Raw genomic sequence first — 21,181 nt, forward strand, 5'->3', positions numbered from 1 at the left:
CCACAGATGATGTTGTCGGAACTGATATGGAACAAGGTATACTTCAAGTTAAACTGACTGAAACAATCACAGATTTATAGAAAAGTTCCATATTCAGTCAGGGTTCTTAGGGGAAATGAACCAGTAAGTTAACATACAAAGCTAACCCTCACACACAGTTTTCCTGAAGCATTCTCATAGCTTCTGCCTCTATGGATTTACCCAACTACAAACTGAAAATAGGAAGAAAGAAAAGATGGTGTGTGTGTGCACCAAATGGTAGACATTTTTCTTGTCACTAATTCCTAACGAATTCAGTATTGCTATTTGTGTAGCATTCACATTGTACTAAGTATTACAGGAGGTGATTAGAACCGTACAGAAGATCTATATAGGTTCTGTGCAAATACTGTGCTATTTTATATAAGTGACTTGAGCTTCTGTGTGATTTGCTACTCATAGGTGTTCTTGAACCAATCTACCATAGACAAATAGACATACATGCACACAGAATATACATATGCCATTGTTGTATATACACGGATCATAGATTATATCTACATATAAGATATCCACATAGAATGCATATGTATGTTTATAGGTACACACACATCTATACCCATATACACATATGTGCAGAATTGACTTACGCCAAGCAGGTGGTTTCAGTGGTGGTGCAAACTGGAAAGTCTGAAGGCTGTAGGCAGGACAACAGGCTGGAAATTTTGGAAATTTGAGGGAGAGGAAAGGATGATGCACTGTTAAAGCACAATTTCTTGATCTTTAGAGAAAGCACTGGCTTTCTCTTCAGGTCTTTGAACTGATTGGAAGAGGCCCACACAGATAATTGAAGAAAAGCTGTAGCTTAAAGTCAACTGATTGTAGACAAAAACATCTCCACAATACCTTTACAGCAATTCTTAATGTCTGAATAACTGGGTGTTACGGCCTGGCAAGGTTGACACATAGAATTACCTATCAGACAGTACAACTTTCCCGCCCTCTGGAACCACTTGAAAATACTTCTGAATACTTCACTGGGTAGTGGCTATCACAAGGACTTCACAACACTATCATAAGACAAGTATCAGAAAAACATGTGTGCCATATACCTACTTATATACTCCCCCATATGTATACAAATCCACACATACTGGCGCACATGTACATGTACATATTACCTCCCTATTTTTATATATGTCTATATAATTCAGTATATATCTGTATCTTGAAAACTCCAAGTCTGCAGCTGGGCACAGTGGTATCTACTGCTGAGGCAGGAGAATCACAAGTTTGAGGCCAGACTAGGCTACATAGCAAGACCCTATCTTAAAAAAACAAAAGGCAGCCCGGCGCCGGTGGCTCACGCCTGTAATCCTAGCTACTCAGGAGGCTGAGATCTGAGGATCATGGTTCAAAGCCAGCCCGGGCAAGAAAGTCTGTGAGACTCTTATCTCCAATAAACCACTAGAAAACTGGAAATGGCTCTGTAGCTCAAGTGGTAGAACGCTTGCCATGAACTGAAGAGTGCAGGGACTGTGCCCAAGCCCAGAGTTCAAGTCCCATGACTGACAAAAAAAAAACAAACCCCCAAAATCCCCCAAAACAACAACAACAACAGAAAACAACAAAAAACAGAAGGCCAAGCTGTTGACTTTGGCTCACTCTGTAATACTAGCTACTTAGGAGGTCAAGATGGGGAAGGTTGTGATACAAAGCCAGCCCTGGCTAAAAGTTCACAAGACCCCACCTCGCTTAATAGAAAGCTGGCCATGGTGGCAGTATGAAGGTGGTGCACACCTTTCATTCCATCTCCAGGGGAGCGATAAATAGGATTGCTATTCAGGCCAACCCAGGTCAAAAAATTACCAAGACTACAAGAGTGGGGTCATGTCTAAAGCAGTAGAGCACTTGCTTGGCAAGGTCAAGGTCCTGAGTTTAGACCCAAGTACTGCCAATTCCCACTCCCCTCCTGCAAAAAACCCCTCTAAACCAAGCAACAAACAACAACAAATAATAATAAAAACAGCCAAAAAAAGAAGCAAAAAAATAAAGTTCTAAGTTCATGCCAATTCCTCCAGTTCACAAGGATCATTTTAGTTTTTGCCTTTTCTGTGTTTCTATATGTGTTAGTCAGCTTTCTGTTATGGTAACAAATACTTGAGGTTTGTTTTGATTTACAGTTCAGAGATTTCAGTTCAGGGTTGGTGGGCTCCATTGCTTTTGGATGAAGTAGTTCATGACAAAACTGTTTGTCTCATGGCTGGCTTGTAAAAGAGAGAAAGATAACATGGAGTTGCAGTATCCTTTTTAAAGGCATGACCCAAAGACCTTCTACTAGGCTCCACTTCCTTTTATTTATTTATTTATTTATTTTTGGTTGGTTGTTGGGCTTGAACTCAGCGTCTACGTGCTGTCCCCGAGCTTTTTCCACTCAAGGTTAGAGCTCTATTACTTTGAGCTACAGCTCTACTTTGGATTTTCTGGTAGTTCATTGGAGGTAAGAGTCTCATGGACATTCTTGCCTAGGCTGGCTTTGAGCTCTGATTCTCAGCTCTCAGCCTCCTGAGTAGGTAAGATGACAGGCATGAGCCACCAGTGCTGGGCTCAGTCTCTACTTCTTAATGGTTCTCTTATTAAGAAGTAGAGCCGCTGGGTGCTGGTGGCTCACGCCTGTAATCCTAGCTACTCAGAAGGCTGAGATCTGAGTATCACGGTTCAAAGCCAGCCTGGGCAGGAAAGTCTGTGAGACTCTGATCTCCAATAAACCACTTGAAAACCAGAAGTGGCACTGTGGCTCAAGCGGTAGAGCGCTGGCCTTGAGCTGAAGAGTACAGGGACAATGCCCAAGCTCAGAGTTCAAGCCCCACGACTGACCAAAAAAAAAAAAAAAAAAGTAGAGCATAGTAGAGTGGGCTTAGGACCAAGACTTTAATCCATGGTCCATTAGGGCAACACTTATTCAAACTATAGTGGTAATTCTCAGCTGTAACATTATGCCCATACTATTTTCACTTTTTTTTTTTAAAGTACTCAGGTTTAGACTTGGCCTCATTCTTCCTAGACAGATGTTTGAACTATGCTCCCAGCCTTTTTTGCTTTAGTTTTTCAATTAGAGACTTGCATTTTTGTCCAGGGCTATCCTTGGTCTGTAATCTCCATCTCCCAGGGAGTTGGGATTACAGGTGTGTGCCACCATGTCCAGCAGTGCTTGTTTTCTGTATCTTTATGCATTCTGTTGACTATCTTTGTAGTTATTCTCTGTCCTCTTGGTGGGCCCAAATAACCTGCTCTAAAATCTCCTCTCTGTGTGATGCCTTCGTGCCCCCATATCTGGTAGCCACTCTACTTGTACCATGCACCCTGTTGTAGGTACCATGGTGCTGTCTTTCCCATCTGGCCTGTGCTCTTATCTTGTTTTGTTCCACCTAAAGTCTTTGAGCATGAACTGTTCAGAGAGCACAGGTGAACAGGAAAAGAAAGACACTTGGGTTGCAAGGAAGTGAGCTAAAGTTAAAGAGAGATGTTAAGTAAATAATTGGATGGGTAATATATGGATCTGGCACAAACTGAACAAAATAAGTGCATAACTGAGCCAAGTTGTGTAATGCTAAGCTAAGTGATGACTTAAACCCCAGAATCATCTGTTTTGGCTTAAAGGCAGATAAAGGGAGTTTTTCTTTTACATTTCTTTCTTTCTATTATAATTTGTCTAAAGAGTTTCTTTTTCCCTATAGGTCTCATTTTTTGAGGAAGAACGGAATATATTATCTCAAAGCACAAGCCCTTGGATTCCCCAATTACACTGTGCCTTTCAGGACAGAAATCACCTCTACCTGGTGAGTCTTCCTATCCCTCTCTGTGGAGCAAGCCTCATACTCTGATCACAGATACCACCATTACAGAATGGGATGATGGTTCTTGCCAACACGACCCATGTCTGACTGACTCATTCAGTCCGTCCCTCCTGTGACTTCCGGGTCTCCCTTGTCCCTTTCCTTCTAAAGTTTAGGAGTCAGCCATTTAGCAAAGGCTTGCTGACCAGTTGGGCTCTGGATCCGTGGTTTACAGGGCAATAAAAAGGAATGGTCTCTACCTTTCATAGAATCTTGCTTTACTTGTTTTAAAGTTCAAATAATCCATAGTTGTTATAAGAAGATGCAGCCTATTCTCACCATGTAAAAACTTAAAAGAGTTTATCTCCTAGAAATAAGAGTCATGGTTACCAGAGGCTGGGAAGGGTTGAGAGTTGAGGGGAAGAGAGAAAGGCTAGTTAATCTAAAAGTCCAGTTAGATAGTAGGATTGTCTTTGGTATCCTCTAGCATAAGAGGGCAACCTGAGCTAATCATAACTTATTGCATATTTTAAAGTAGCTAGAAGGATTTTGAATGTTCCTGACACACAGATGATAACATATACTAGTTACCCTAATGTAATCATTGCATGCTGCTTACGTGTGTTTAAATATCACTGTACCTCATGGACATCTGCACTTACCATGTGTCAGTTCAAAGATGCTTGCACTGCAGAGGTATGAAGTACAAGAGAATATCCTATACCTTTTTTCTTTCTTTTTTTTTTATGTGTGCCATTCATGGAGCTTCAACTCAGGCAGGGTGCTGTCCCATGGCTTTGCTCAAAGTTAGTACTCTACCACTTGAGCCACAGCTCTACTTCTGGCTTTTTGCTGGTTAATTGGAGGTACAGGTCTCACAGACTTTCCTGCCTGGGCTGAACTACGATCCCCAGATTTTGGCCTCCTGAGTAACTAGAATTACAGGTGTGAGCCATTAGCATCTTGAGCACCAGATCTAGAATAAACATTTTAAATGAATGAACACCAAAATAGCATCTGCCTCCTATACATCTTTCCTGGCTATTTCTTACATCCATTCCTTTCTCTGTTGTGTGAATCCTGGCCTCAGTTTCCTTTTGCTTGCTTTTCTATATGGCCTCTGGAATGTTCTCCCTGCTGTCCATCTTTCCCTGTACCTTGAAGGTATTTTACATACTGCAGCTGAGTCAAAATCCACTGTCAAAACCCTTCAAGATTCTCTGATGTTCTCTGGATAAAGTCCAAACCTTGTCATGTGGTTGACAAGCCTTTCTTACCTGTGTCTCCAAGGACTCTTGTCAGCTTCCATTTCTTTCTTTCTGTGCCCATCCTGGGTTTTCTTTGCTTCTTGTCCTTTGTCTTTGATCTTCCTGCATGTTGTCTATTCCGTCTCTGTCTACTTGACTCACTACTGCTTCTCTTTCTGGGGTTGGGTTAGATGTCACTTCTGGAAACCTCCTTGGCCCTGTACCTCTGGGATGGCTGGGATGGACGCCCTTCTGCTGAATGCTCACAGCTACCTACACTCCTCCTCACATGAGTGGGTGTCCATCTCTTCCTTCCTGAGGAGAGCAATTATGTTTCCCTTGCTTCAGGTGGAGCGTTACCAAGTAAACCCCTAAGAACTATTTATTGGATGGAATGCATGATTAACTTCATAGAAATCTGATTTACATACAAATTCACTTATTGTGTTGCAGAAATCACATTATGTTAGCAGCAGGGGAGTTTTGCTCTCTAAAGTATGTAATTCAAGATAGACCCAGTAAGAGTTTCAAAAAAAAAATTGGAGTGGAGTGTTGAGGAAAGTATACTTGGGTCCTTTTGAATTTTGGTGGCTAGAAAGTTCCCATTTGCACTAAGAGGTAGCAAAGAATGTGGCCGGTCATTTTCTATGTACCAGAAAATGGTAGCAAATTCCATTGTGACATCTGGTTCTATATAACGAGGCTAGTCCTTAATTCTGGCAAGTGGCCCACGAAAACAGCACTTTGTTGTTCTGGTTCATGAAGAAATCTGTTCCTTTCTATAGAACAGATGTCTGCATCGGTGTCCTTCCATGAAGGAGCTGATCTTCACAAAGAAAATGCTCTACAATTCACCACTTGTAGCAGTATTGCATTTGAATTCTCTGGGAAATACTTTGTATTGGTAGTTTTCATGCTGAGGGGCTCTTCAGACCGTCCTAGCCCTCAGCTTGTCATTGACCCCAAGAACTTCCTCCCTCTCTGTCTCTTTGTCTCTCTGTCTCTCTCTCTCTACCTATGTATCTATTTCTGTGTGTGTATGAATGTATGAACATATGTATCTACCTACTTACATATCTATTTCTATGTATGTATGTGTTTATCTGTCTATCCATTCTTTCTTCCTTGCATTGTCTTTTCTCTCTTCATCCTCACCCTACAATCACATATAGAATGGTATTAGTTGTGCTGTAGGCTTAGATGCTTAAAGTTGGTAGAGCAGCTCAGTTATATGTGATAATTCAGGAGCTCAGGTTTTTTCTGTCTGGTGGCTCCTCCATCTAGGATGTTGTCCTCTTTCATGTGGTTGTTACAGGGCCATTTTGGGTCTTTGTTCCAACTGGTAGGTAAGAGGAAAAAAAAAAGCAAAAATTCAGAGCAAGCAAAGTCCTTCCTACACAGAATGACCTGCAAGCTGGACCCATCATTTCCTCCTGTGTTGTGTTGGCTAGGACTTAGTCCCGTGACTGTATCTGTCTGTTTGGGAGACTTGGACATACATTCTCTAGCTGTGTAGCCTATGCTTGGCTGAATTTCCTCTTATTTGTATGTTAGTTTTTTCATTGCTGTGACAAATACCGGAGAGGAACTATTTATTTATTCAAAATTTAAAATTTTCTTCTAGTAATTGTACTAAGCAGTTTCTTCTCAACATATTGGTTTGAATATAGTACATCTAGCAAATCTTGATCGCCCCTTCCTTCCATTGTTCTCCCCCACAAAAAGAGAGGAACATTTGTTTTTTTTGTGTTTTGTTTTTTTTTGGTCGGTTGTGGGGCTTAAACTCTGGGCCTGGGCACTGCCCCTCAGCTCTTCAGCTCAAGGCTAGCGCTCTACCACTTGAGCCACAGCACCACTTCCGGCTTTTTCTGCTTATGTGGTGCTGAGGAATCGAACCCAGGGCCTCATGCATGCAAGGCAAGCACTCTACCACTGAGCCACCTTCCCTGTCCCGAGAGAGGAACATTTTAAAGGAGGAAGGATTTCTCTTGTGCCAGTTTCAGACCATCATGGTAGGGAGGGTATAGCAGAGCAGGGCAGCTCACATAATGGTGATGACCAGGAAGCAGAAAGCAAGCAAGCTTGTGTTTGCAGGCATTCTTTTCCCTTCCATTCCCCTTGCCCTTGTTTAATTTTTTGCTGTTACTGGAACTTGAGCTGAGAAGCTGTCATACTCTTGTTTTTTTTTGTGTGTGGTGGTTTTTCTACTCATGATGCACTACTTCTTGAGACATGGCCTCTATCTACTTCCAGCTTATGGCACTTCCAGCTTTTGGCTGGTTAATTGGAGATAAGAGTCTTGGGAATTTTTCTGTCTGGGCTGGCTCCAAACCAAGATCCTCATAGCTCAGTATCCTAAATAGCTAAGATTATAGGCATACCAGCTCCTGGTTCCCTTTTCCCCTCTGATTTCATCTGAGAGCCTAGATGATAAGGATGCTGCACATGTTCCATGCTGGTCTTCCCCTTATTCAGTTGTCTCTGAAAACCCTTCATGGATACACACAGAGGTATGCTCTATTTTGATATGCTGTTTAAATTAGCTTTCTTCTTTCTATCTTTCACTTTGAGTCACAGTGCCACTTCCAGTTTTCTGGTGGTTAATTGGAGATAAGAGTCTCATGGACTTTCCTGCCAGAGCTGGCTTTGAACCACAATCCTTAGATCTCAGCCTCCTGTGTAGCTAGGATTACAGGTGTAAGCTACCAGTGCCTGGTTTAGATTTCATTAAAATTTTTTTTTCTCTTTCTTTCAACCTATACCTATATAGTTGTATGCAGTTTTCTTCCTATATAGAAACAGGCTGGACACAGGCTGTGGCTAGACACCGACCCCAGGGCCTTTGTGAATACCAGCCTGTGTTATCATTATGAGCTAAGAGTTAGTGAATGTAACTCATTATTTACACTAGTGAAGTGTAGCAGCTTATGATCGTTTTGACAACGAGACATGTGCTGTTTTGATCTCTTGGCTGAGATTATCTGAATTTTGAGGCATGTCTGAAAATGCACCAGGCGTGCGTTCACGTGTTGTTGCTTCAGAAGCCAGGGTTTTAGAAGCCAGCTGCCCATCAGAAAGGAACTGTTATTTAGAATATCATTCTTGTTTGATTGCTATTTCTTGTTTGGTCTCTCTCTCTCCAGAGTCATTGGCCTTTTCAGTTTCAATTTTCTCATTGGTGAATGAGATATTAATCCCTCTTCTTGACCCCAATTCAGTTGCTGAGTTTGTTTTTGCCTTGGGGGGTTCTTTGTGTTTTCTGTGCCTTGGAAGTAGTTATTTTGTGTTATTTCAAGTGACTGCATTTATAGTTTTGCCATTTTAGGAGCCACAATTCAATCACATTGTCTCAGGTTGTCTGACCCTACCCTCAGTCTTTCTGACCCAGCAGGTCTGGGGGTGGTGCCTCCTAGTTTGCATTTCCAAGTTCCTGGTGATGCTGCTGGTGTGTGTGTGTGTGTGTGTGTGTATTGGGGGGGCGGGGACCTCACTTTGACACAAATTGCTTTATAGCTGCAGTTCTAGTTTCTGGCTAATGCTTCTTCCTTTTGTCCCATCAATAATCGTGTATGTGTATGTCTGAAATCCCATTCCTTGTTTTTTGAGGCCCAGACCCCCTGTTTCTTTCCTTTAAACTAACCCTCACCTTTGTAAATAGTCTCTTCATTAAACTAATGCCCTCAGCTACCTAGTTTGAATGTGCCGTCTGTTTCTTGCCAAGATCCTGTGAGATTCAGTATTCATTCACAATTTTTTGAATAGATAGATGAATCAAGCTGCAATTCCTATTTTCAGAGATAAAGGGCCTTCTGTGTCTCTCAAGGTCACCTTGCCCTTCATGAAGAATAATATAGGGTCTCTATCAGGAGCCACTCTGCTCAGAGGATCCCTTCTTCTTCCTCTATACCAAAGGACAGGAGCACTGGGCAGAGCAGATACCCGATGCTCTCATGGTGCTTTCAGTCATGCTGAAAGGGCCAGCATTTTCAAGGTGACACTTCTAAGGGGGGACTAGCACAGAATGCCAATAACAATTCCCTGGGGAAACTGGAAATAGCTTCTGGTGCTGTAACAAACATACCCTAAGACAGGAGAACTTACAAAGAATAGAAGTAGCTTAGCCTTGTCATGCTGGGAGGTCCATGAAAGTGGCACCAGGACCTGCTCAGCATCTGGTGAGGACCTTGTGCCGCAATGGGACATGGCAGAGGAATGTCATGTGGCGGCGAGGCAGAGCAAGCATATGAGCCTGGTTTCTGGTCCCCTTCCTGTAAAGTCACTAATACCATTCTGGATCCCCACCCACATGACCTCATCTGACCCTAATAACCTCCCACAGGCCCCACTTGCAAATACCGTAATTCTACATGTGTTGGACAACACATGACACATTCAGAGCACAGAAATTCTGAAGAAACATTAAATACTTGCATTTCCATATGCTCATTGCCATGTGCACATTTGCCCTTCATTTTAAATTCAGCACAATGAATGGAAATTGCCATTACAGTACCTAGAGGATAGCTGCAAACCCCAACAGAGAAACGTCCTCTCTTTCCAAACTGAACACATGTAAGATTCGCCCTTTAATTAGCATCTGCAGCTGCTGCCCTCAGAAGGGTCTGTCTCTGTTGGCCCCAAAGTCTTTACATTAAAAGAGCAAGTCCATTATAGCTCCAAGCCAGGCTTGCCTGTCAGCTGATGCGCTTTCTCAGTGGTCGGCAGGGTGGCTATCTAGTTTAGGAGTGTTTCACTGACAGGCTCTTCCCTCCCTGATTCCATCTCCCCTGTTTTTGATTATTGTGCCTTGGTGATCCCCATTTATGTGACCCACAGCTGTTCACTGCGTGTAGCAGATTCCTGCAGTCCTTACAAGGGTGGAAGATCACAGCTTCAGTGTTCATGGACCTGTTGTCTTGTAGTTCTTTGTTGTCAGTGGTCTTGTCTCCAGATTCAGAAAGGCTCCAGGTAGTTATTGCCAAAAAAAAAAAAAAAAAGGCAGAAGTAATGGTTACATTCAAGATAAGGTCCATTCAAGGGCTCTGCTGAGATGATGGGATTGGAGGCACCTTCCCCTCTCCCCCCAGCAGTGGGCTAACCACATCAGAACTGCCCCAGTGGCTCCTTTAAAAAAAAAAAATGCAGATTCCAAAGCTGGGCACGGTAATGCTGGCCTGTAATCTTAGCCCTTGGAAAGAGCAGGAGGATTAGGAGATTGAGGACATCTTGGGTTACTGGAGGGAGACTCTGAAAAAACAACAACAACAACAAAAACATTTCTGGACTTTATCCATGGATCCTTGCCACAAAGTCTGGGGAGTCACTTAGTTTCCTGAATATATATTTTTGATAAGCTCACTAAGGAGTTGGAATGGGAAGGAGATATACTATAGTCTTTTTAACCCTTATTCTTCTTCTTATTACTATTATATTTTTATTATTTTCCTTTTCTAGAATGCCAGCTTGATGAGGTCAAGGTGTTTTGTCTTACTTATTCATTGCTATTTTCTGGTATTTAGTGGACACTCTGCTGTTTATTTGGGTATTTTTTCTTCCTGCCCCTCCCTGTAGTGCTAGAGACTGAGCCCAGTGCTAGGCAAACACTTTACCACTGAGCTACATCTTGAGTCCGTTTGGTTTCTATTTTATTTTTGGGAAAGGATCTCATGGCTAACTTTGCCAAGAATGGCCTCAACCCATTGTCCTCCTGCCTCTGCCTCCCGAGTAGCTGGGATTGTGTGCTTGTACCACCATGCCTGGCCGAGTGTGCCTGATTTTTTTAAAAGCACTTCTGGATGTCCTGGTGGGTAGGCAGGCCTGGGAAACCCTGCTTTAGATGACTTAATTCTCCTCTTACATTTGAAGCCACATTTTTTTTTTTGCGGGGGGGGGGGTGGTGAGGAGAAGGGATCAGTGTCTCACTGGGTATCTTTATCTTGAGTAATAAAGGTCCGAGACAGAATTTTTTTTAGACAAAACCAGTTTTAGACAAAACCAGATCTGTGTGTGGACTGACTCTGGCATATCTGAGTGGTAACTTTGTCTTTCATTAGGTCAAGTCCTGATGGCCTTTGTCTTTGGTTCATAGTGAGTCATCTGGTAGAAAGACTTAAAGAACCTTAGTTTGTCATTTTTGGGGGGATGGGTGGATTCTGGGGATTAGAATACAGGGCCTCATGCTTGCTAGGCATGTCATGTGCCACTTGAGCCACACCTCCAACCCTTTTTGCTTTCATTTTTATTTTATTTTTTTTGACCTACAGTGTGATTCTCCTGTTTATATTTTCCAACTAACTTGCTGTCACTGCACCAAGCCTGGGTCTTGTGAACTTTTTTTTTTTTTCCTGGCTTGATCTTGAACTGCAATCCTCCTGCTCTCAGTTTCCTGAGTAGCAAGGATTACAAGTGTGAGCCACTGGTGTCTGGCTTCTACTTTGTAGCTCCATAGCCTGGATTGACTTCCTATGGCTGCCTTCCCTCTGGGCTTTGTGTATACCACAATGAGCAATATACATGGTAATAGAGTTTTTATTTTTAATTTAATTTTATTGTAAGGATGCTGTATAGAGTGTTACAGTTACATGAGTAAGGTAATGAGTACATTTCTTGTAGAGCATTGTTATCCCCTCCTTTGTTTCTCTCCTACTACCCCTTCCTTTCCCCACCTCCCCATGGTAGTATAGTTTTGGAATGTGGATACCATCCAGGGATAGCCATAGTGTCCAGAATCGGTTCACCTAGGGTGCACAGTTGGACTTCTTGTATGGAATTATGTTTAACTGGGTGTTCTGGTAAGAATACAGTTGGTTTAGGCATTTGTCATTTAGCTTGTCTACTTTGGCCCCATGATGTAGAGCAGGCTGGCTAGCAGCTCTTATCATTTTGTCTTGGTTTGTGAAGATGTGGGAAGATGTTTGACCCAGATAGGAAAGACTAATGTAGTTTGGGTGGGTCTCTTCTGAGTAGGAGTGAAGAATACATATCTTTTGTAAGAGATGCTTCTGTAAGAGATGCTTTTCATGTTTGGAACATAAGGGCTAGGTAGACACGAGGTACCAAGTAGTGGTCTTAAGAGTTGCCAGTGACTGCTGTATTTTTGGTTTTTGAACCTCAGACTGACAAGCTGATTTGCTTTTTCACATCTTTAATAGAGCTGTAGGAAATTTATAACTGCCTTGTGTCGTCATAAATATGCATTGTCCTTACTTTGAGACATTTGAGTTCTAAAAGTATGAATATGCCTGTTATTATCGGTGAATTTCTTTTGATGTTTAAAGCCCTTTTTAATGGCAATATATTTAAAGCAGACGTACAAATTAGCATTCACCCACATACTCGGCCTGCGGAGAACCAGGTTGGGAAGTGGGTGAGCTATAGGCAGCCAGGTGGCTTCCATAAGCTCTCTTTGAGAGAAGGGGTGTGTGTGGCGTACATCTGCCAGGAATTTGGGGGAAGTAAAGTATGCCTCTTAGGTGCTGCACCATCTGAGTGTTGCTCTTCTTCTTAGTTCTGAAATCCGTTTTTAGCAATTTGCAGTGCAAATGGATATTACTCTTCAAATGCAATTTTTCCAGTGGCTTCAGAATGTAAGAAGTCATGGGAATGGAGTGGATTCCATGGTTATAAGTAGTCCATGGGAAGGATGGGAAATTTGGTTCAGGATTGATTTGGTGCTAGCCAAACTTCCTGCTGTGTCTACTAGGCCAGCCTGGGGCAGATGCTAGTGCCTGGTTTTTTCTTCTAATTCTTTTCTAAAGGCAAACAGGAGTTGAGAGTATAATATTAAGACTTTACATCGCAGCATTGACTGCTGAAATACAATATGTGGCAGTTTTTTTTTTAAAAGAAGTATATTTGAGTCTTACCTTTTTTTCTAGAAAGACTGGAGACAGCTTAAAAGACATTTGTAGCATGGGCAATAAAATGGGAAATCAGAGCTAAGGACAGAGATGCCTTAAAGGTTAGCAGTTGCAGCAATGGTCAGAAGGGTCCCAGCGTCTCTCTAGGCACAAGGAGACCACTCAGTACAGGAGGAGATGGGGATGGAATGATAGCTGAGGCTCTCCTGTGGGTACCAGGCATTGCGTTGAGGCCTCTGAGATCCTTGTCTGGCCGTATCCTCATGCAGTGCTGCAAGGGGATTAATCCAATCCTGATTTTGCAGAGTGTGCAACCCAAAGCAAGAGTGGTGAAGTCACCAGAGAGAAACTGAAGCCACTCAGGCTAACTGGCCTCCCTCTAGGTAGGGTGTTGACTCAGGAAGAAGGGTTTCAGCTCTTTGGGGTGTTTGAACTCAGGGCCTCACAGTTGCTAGGGTGGCACTCTACTGCTGAGCCTTGCCTCCATCTTTTTTTGTGCTGGTTATGTTTAAACTAGGGTCTTACTTCTTGTTCAGGTATGAGCCTAGGCCAAGTTCCATCTATTTTAGGTGTTCTTTTGTATATAGGGTAACAGGTGGCACCACTGTGTCTGGCTCTCTGATGAGAAATTGTCTTGTAACTTTTCTGCCTGGGCTGGCCTTGAGTGGGAATCCTCTCACTCTCAGCCTTCCAAGTAGCTATGATTACAGATGTGAGCCACTGGTACCTTTTTTTGGACCAAGTTAATCATTTTACCTGAGACTTCATATACTTCTTCTATTTTTCCCCCTCCTACGTATACTCATAAATAAAAAAATATTTTTTCTCACAAAAGGGAGGTTATATTTTACAGGACACCACTTTATATTATGGAGAGCTTTCCATGGTAGTTTGAACAGGTGGAATCCATTTGTTTGTATTTTTATTTTTAATTATCTTTAAAAAGTTGGACGAAGAAGTTGCCACTTAACACAGTGGTTTATGAATACAGTGTTGTCATTCCTTTTACCATTCTCAGCTATCCCTTCCTACCTACCTATTCCTTCCCTTTTCTTAATTTTGTATTGAATTATTTTTGCATTAAAGCAGTTTATGTATACAGTGCATCTTGATCAGTGTCAATTCAATATACATTGAATTCTTGACTGCTTTTTCTCCCTTTCTCCTCTTCATTCATCTAGCTCTCTCCCCTTGACCCCATTCCACTCTTTCAAGTACGAGTTTCCTGGTGTTTATTTTGTTAAATTCTTTCTTTACCTTTCTAAGGAATTGCAGTATTTGAGTTTTCTTTTGAATCTACCATATTTCGGTTAATACATTTGTGTCTACTTACCTACCCCCTAATAGATTTACTTATGTGTTTATAAAGTAATTCTGGCCTCCTTCCCAATGAGGGTTAAAAATGCAACCTTTGTTTCTCTGGGCCTAACTTAACGTCACTTTACATTTTTTTCAGTTCTTACTATTTTCTTTGCAAATGATGCAATATTGTTCTTTCTAATGGATGAGTAAAATTCCATTGTGTGTATGTACTACATTTTCTGGTTTCCATACCTTGCTATGGTGAATAGTGCCTCAATGAACATAGTTGTGCTGGTCTTGGATTGTCATCTTTTGGATGAATGCCCAGGAGTGGAATTGTTTCCTAGCAAGAATAATAAAGCAAGAGAAAGTCGTAAAGGGGATCCAAATAGGGAAGGAAGACGTAAAACTATCCCTTTTAGCAGATGACATTATCCTATATTTAAAGAATCCTATAGACCCCTTTCTCAAGCTACTAGAGCTGATTAAAAACTTAGATAAAAAGCAGGGCACTGGTGGCTCACACCTGTATCCTAGCTCCTCAGAAGGCCAAGCTCTCAGGATTGATGTTTGAAATCAGCTGGGGCAGGAAAGTCCAGGAGACTCTTTTTTTTTTTTGGTCCTGTCGTGGGGCCTGGGTGCTGTCCCTCAGCTCTTCAGCTCAAGGCTAGCACTCTACCACTTGAGCCACAGTGCCACTTCTGGCTTTTTTTTTCTTTTTGTTTATGTGGTGCTGAGGAATCGAACCCAGGGCCTTATGCATGCAAGGCAAGCACTCTACCACTGAGCCACCTTCCCAGCCCCCCGCCCCCATGAGACTCTTATCTCTAATAAACTACCCCCAAAATGCCATTAGTGGAGCTGTGACTCAAGTAGTAGAGCACTAGGCTGGAGCCCAAAAGCTCAGGGACAGTGCCACAGGCCTTGAGTTCAAACCCCAGGACTGGAATAACCCCCCCCATAACTTTGGTAAAGTAATAAGGTATAAGATCAATGCACAAAAATAGGTGGCTTTTTCTGTTTGCCAACAATGAGAAGATTGAGACGGAAATAAGGAAAGCCACTCCATTTGCAATAGTTTCAAACCGCCAAGGAAGTGAAATTCTTCTACAGTGAAAACAACAAAAATTTAAAGAAGGAAATAGAAGAAGACACAAAGAAGTGGAAAGACCTTCCATGCTCCTGGATTAGTCTAATTATTATTGTGAAAATGGCAATACTGCCCAAAACAATCTACAATTTCGATGCAATACTCATCAAAATCCTAACATCATTCTTCACTGAGGTAGAGAAAACAATCAAAAATACTTAGGAAACCACAGAAGGCCCCAAATGGAGAAAGCAACCTTGACCAGAAAAAGTAGTGCTGGAAGTATAACAATATCAAACTTCAAACTCTATTACAGCTTGGTACTGGCACAAAAACAGGCCTGAGGACCAGTGCAGCAGAAGACCTAGAAATCAATGCACAGACCTATAGCCATCCAAAATTCAATGAGGGAACCAAAACCATAAGCTGGAAGAAAGACAAATGGTCACAAGAAAATTGGATATCCACATGCGGAAAACTGCAACTGGATCCTTATCTATTGCCATTTGTTTTTTAACATCCATCTAATACTTCATCATTGTCATAGTTTAGTTGGTCTCTTAGGAAGGATATTTGGAGGATTACCAAGATTTAATTTTTCCCTGTTATAAACCATGCTGTGATGAATCTGTTAGCTTATTTATCTGCAAGCTATTGTGAACACCTGTGACATAAATCACTAGAGTGGAGTTACTAGGTCAAAGGATATATATTCATAGTTAAATTTTTCATAGAGATTGTTGTTGCCTTCAGCCCTGACTGAAAGGAAAAGATTGTATCATACTTATTACACATCTCCCAGTTTCTGCTGGGTGCTGGGGAGAATACAAAAGGGATGTAAGAGAGTTTTGTTCCCCCCCCTCCCCGCACACCCCTTCCTCTCAAGGAACATACATCTGTGCTGTCTATGTAAACCTGGGGAATGTCTGGGGTGTCACCTTGTGTGGGTGGAGGAAGTGGTGGATTTAATTTACCTTTTCAAACTTGCCTTGCAAATATCATGCATGGTGTCTGGGCTTTGTCTTTCATTATATTGATTCCCTGGGGTAACAGATGTAATTTTTGTGGGGTAGGGACCTCATCCTATGTCTTACAATACGTCTCATGCGTCTTCCTTGCTTGTTGGAGACATTGTAATTATAACATGTCAGGTGGTATTTGAGGATCTAATTAAAACATTCTCCTACCCCTCCCCCGCTTTTATTTTTTGAGTGTGTGAAAAATTAATCACTTTGGCATTCTATGCAGGTCATGGAATATCAGCCTGGAGGGGACTTGCTGTCACTTTTGAATAGATATGAGGACCAATTAGATGAAAATATGATTCAGTTTTACTTAGCTGAACTGATTTTGGCGGTTCACAGCATTCATCAGATGGGATATGTACATCGGTAAGTGAGACTCTTGAGTATCATTCTGAGAATTTGCCTGAATCATGTAAGAGTTCCTGCATGGAAATGTGATGAATGACTCCAGGATCAAGGTAAATACATTATCCAGTGTTACTTCTAATTCACTCAATGTAAACTTTCCAATACATCAACTGTTTCAGCATGCCCATTTAACCCCTAAGTAGCTATCAAATATACTAATGCCCTTCCGTTTGCTAGTTAACAGATGTAAGCTCATAGGATTGGGAGGCCTTGAATGAGCTCTTTGAGTTCCATGGTAGAAAAACAGGCTTTGATTTGCAAGAGGAGCTGGTGTACTGTATAAGAGCAGAAGATCATAGAGCTGGATTCTATGTTAGCTTTCCATTACTCTATCAAATACATGAGCTTACCAGCATACAAGAGAAAAAGTTTGTTTTGGCCTATAGTTGTGCAGGCTTTAGTTCATGATTATGATTGGCCCTGTTTCTTTGGGCCTGTGGCAAGGCAGCACTTCATGGTAAGCAAAACCCCTTATTTCATGGTTGGGAAGTGAAAAGATAAGAAGAGCCAGGGATTCCACAGTCCTCTGTGGATGGTAGCTGTGGTTTGAATCTGCAATGGCCCCCACAAGCTCTTGAGTTGAAGACTTGGCTGCCATCTGATGAGGCTTTTGGGAAGTGGTTGGATCATGAAGGCTCTGACATAGTCAGTGGCTTAATCCATTAATAGATGCATTATTGGGAGATGAGTGGTCGGAAGAAGTGGCAGACATAGAGCAAATCCCTTTACTCTACCATGCTCTGGTCCTCATTTTGCCTTAACTCATGTGCCCAAAGCAGAGGAGGCACTCTCCTCCGCCCCCCCCCACACACACACAGCAAAGGTTCCATCACTTCCAAGGAGTGCCATGCCAGGACTAAGCTTTTAACATGTGAGCCCTTAGGAGGCACTGGAGATTCAAAGCATAGCATACTTTGAATAGCACCTGTTATTAATGAACAAAAATGTTCCACAAACTCCTCAGAGGTTAAGTGCATCTCTGTACATCCTCATTATTGTGGTGTTTTGTGTATGTCTGGGAACATTGTGGAAATTCAAGGATGACTAGTGCAGGAATTACAAGATCTGGAGTAAAAACTCAGTCATCCTGTTGATTAGCCACATAAACTTGGTTCTTATAATGTAAATGGCTATCTCTAACAGAAATAGACCATTGGATATGTGTATTTACTCCTTCCTCTCTCCTCCCTTCCCCTCCCTTCCTTCCTTTAAAAATTAAAAAAAAAATTGTTTTCTGACCTGTGTGTCAATCATTCATATCCATCAATAGGGAAGGCCTGTGTAGCAGAACACATTATGGTTCTTTTTTTATTAAATAAGTTTTTTTTAAATTGTGAAAATACTGTACAGAGTGGTTACAGTTACATGAGCAAGGTAATGAGTCCATTTCTTTTTGGTCAGTCATGGGGCTTGAACTCAGGGCCTGGGTGCTGTCCCTTAGCTCTTCAGCTCAAGGTTAGTGCTCTATCATTTGAGCCACAGTACCCACTTCAGGCTTTTTTCTGCTTATATGGTGCTAAGGAGGAATCGGACCCAGGGCCTCATGTATGGGAGGCAAGTACTCTACCACTGAGTCACCTTCCCAGCCCCATGAGTACATTTCTTGCCAAGCATTGTTGCCTCCTCCTTTGTATTTCCCCTACCATCCCTTCCCTCCCACTTAACACAACTACACTCCCCCATCCCCTCAATTATGGTTCTTTAGCAGAATACGTTATGGTTCTTGGCTGAAATTAGATGCTAAGTTATCACTTGCTTGCTGAATGCCATGGACAAGATAATACTGATTCAGGGTCCTGATTTTCTTCCAGAGACATTAAGCCTGAGAACATTCTCATTGACCGAACTGGACATATCAAACTGGTGGATTTTGGATCGGCTGCCAGAATGAATTTAAATAAGGTGATAATAACATAGAGTAAGACTGCTTAGCAAGAGTTATATTCGAAAAGCATTCTGTGGGACTCATAAGTTTGGGAAGTATTGGAATATAGTGGGGAACCACATTTTAGAACTGTGATCTGCCGTGTATGAGTCCTTGAGGGTTGTGGGGTGTGGATGGGGACACAGAGTACCCTGCTGGGAGCCAGGCTTCTCACACACGGCCCTTCCAGGAACATTCAAGTTCCAAATCAGAGCACATTTCTAATTGCACCTGTGAGTCATTTACAAAGGAGTTCCATGAAATCCTCAATTGGTGCAGGATGCTGGTGGCTCAAGCTTGTAATCCCGTCTACACAGGAAGCTGAGATTTGAGGATCATGGTTCAAGCCAGCTTGTTCAAAGCCAGCTCAGGCAGGAAAGTTGGTCAGACTTGTATCTCCAGTTAACCACCAGAAAACCAGAAGTTTCACTGTGGCACAAAGTGGTAGCTAGCCTTGAGCAGAGGAGCCCAGAGAAAGCTCTCAGGCTCTGAGTTCAACCCTTATGACAAAAAAAAAAAAAAAGAAGAAAGAACAAAAAAGAAAAAAGAAATCCTCAGTTAGTGGTTCTGCACAGCTAAAACGCATAAAATGTGATGTTTTATGTGGCTTTGAGGATCCCGTGGGAATGCAGTGGTAGCTCACCCACAGATCACAAACTGACTTCTTTCTAAAACAGCTGTAAGCTGTGTGCTGATGGCTTGTTCACACCTGTCATACTAACTAGTCAGGAGTCTGAGGTCTGAGAGTTATGATTTGAAGTCATCCAGGGCAGAAAAATTCATGAGAACTCTTAACTCAAACCAGTAGAAAGTTGGAAGTGGTGCTGTGGCTCAGTAGTAGAGTGCCAGTGTTGGAACAAAAAAACTCAGGGACAGCGCCTGGTCCCTGAGTTAAAGATGTTTGTTTCCCTTTTGTTTGTCTTGTGTCCTACAAATTATCTGGTTACATTATCTTGATTTACTTGGAAATATATATAGTTGATGAAATATAACCAGTTTTTTTCAAATCCTCCATTTCCTTTGTTAGAAAGAGGAAATGAATCCCTAGTGCATTTGAACTAATTATTCTTTTTTTTTTGGTAGATATCAATGACTTGTCTCACTCCTCTAAGGTTTAATTTCTGTCATACTCAAACATAAATGCTTATTAGAGAAAACATATACGTTATTTATAAAAGGAAACAAATGTCATAGGCAGCTGTTAGGGTTGTTATATAATAGTTATATTAATTTTTGAATTAAATATTCTTAAGTGTCAAGGACCAGTGCTCAGAATGTCATTTTAATGTCTTGGACTTTTGGCAAAAATTAAACTGTCTTCTCCATACTAATTAGAAAGACAGAAGATGAGCTATTGAGATCAAGAGCAAGAATACTTTTAAGAAAAAGATGAAAAAGTAAAAAAAAAAATTAGTTAAAATATCCTCTAATAAAATTGGCTCACATTGAAATGTGAATTTTGAGGTCAGGTATGCAGAAAAAAAAGAGATTAGGTCAAGAGAGATTGACCTATGTTTTAAGATGAATTTCATAACTGAGCCACTTGGTGACTTAGACAAATCCTGAAGAAGTTGGCTTTTTTTCTTTCTGGAAAAAAACGAATTCTAGTTAAAATGCACAGTTTAAAGAAGTGAGAGAAGCAGCTTTTCAAAATGCCTCTCAGGTCTGAGAGTTAAGTCCTTTACATAAAGTAGAATATGTAAGGCTCCTCTCCCCCCCCCCCACATTCCTCCCCAGGTCAAATTCTTTTGAGGAGAGGTGGATATTGTTAGGGGATATTAGGAGAAAGCTTAGAGTTATTTAAGTCTTTGCACCTCAGCCTCTTCAATAAGCGTTCTACAGGCTTGAGCCCTACTTGAGATCATTTACTCTCTTCAGGCCCTTGAAAAACAGGCTCCCTGTGCGACCCAAATTCAGCACTTTTGAACCTCAGATTACATTCTAACAGTCTACTTACTTAGTAGATGATAGGGCTGAGTGCAGGTAGCTCAGTCCTATATAATCTTAGTTACTCAGGGGGCTGAGATCTGAGGATGGAGACAAAGCCAGCCCAGGCAGCTAAATCCAGAAACTCTTATCTCCAGTTAACCAGCAAAAAAAAGCTGGAAGTCGAGGTGTGGCTCAATTGGTAGAGTGCCACCCTTGAGTGAAAAAGGCAGGTGAGGTCTGGAAAGGTGGCTCAAGTGGTAAAGCGCTAGCCTTGAGCTGAAGAGCTGAGGGACAGAGCCCAGGCCCAGAGTTCAGGCCCCACGACCGGACACAAAAAAGAAAAAAGTCAGGTGAGACCTGAAGGTCTTGAGTTCAAGCCCCAGTACTGGCACAGGAGAGAAAGAGAGAGTTATAGAACCAAAGCATTTCATGTTTTAAACATATGTGCTGGGGGGTGTAGCTCAGTGGTAGAGCATGAATGAAATCCTGAGTTTAATCCCTAGTACTCTCACCTCCCACCCCAAATTAATGTATAATTTTGAAACAGATGTAAAAGCATAGGTGCTAAATTTATTATAGGAA

The 21,181-nt window shown here is 41.8% G+C and overlaps 1 protein-coding gene across 1 annotated transcript in view; it reads left to right on the forward strand.

The window, feature by feature from the left end:
- Window positions 1–21,181, forward strand: part of Cit (citron rho-interacting serine/threonine kinase) — a 165,823-nt gene that overhangs the window by 14,388 nt on the left and 130,254 nt on the right. Inside the window, exons 5-7 of the mRNA XM_013014323.1 lie at window positions 3,717–3,818; window positions 16,562–16,704; window positions 18,558–18,648. Coding sequence (XP_012869777.1) covers window positions 3,717–3,818; window positions 16,562–16,704; window positions 18,558–18,648 — 336 coding nt within the window. The remainder of the gene's footprint in view (window positions 1–3,716; window positions 3,819–16,561; window positions 16,705–18,557; window positions 18,649–21,181) is intronic.

This window comes from Dipodomys ordii, unplaced genomic scaffold, assembly GCF_000151885.1.
Source record: "Dipodomys ordii isolate 6190 unplaced genomic scaffold, Dord_2.0 Scaffold23, whole genome shotgun sequence".
Lineage (NCBI taxonomy): Eukaryota > Metazoa > Chordata > Mammalia > Rodentia > Heteromyidae > Dipodomys > Dipodomys ordii.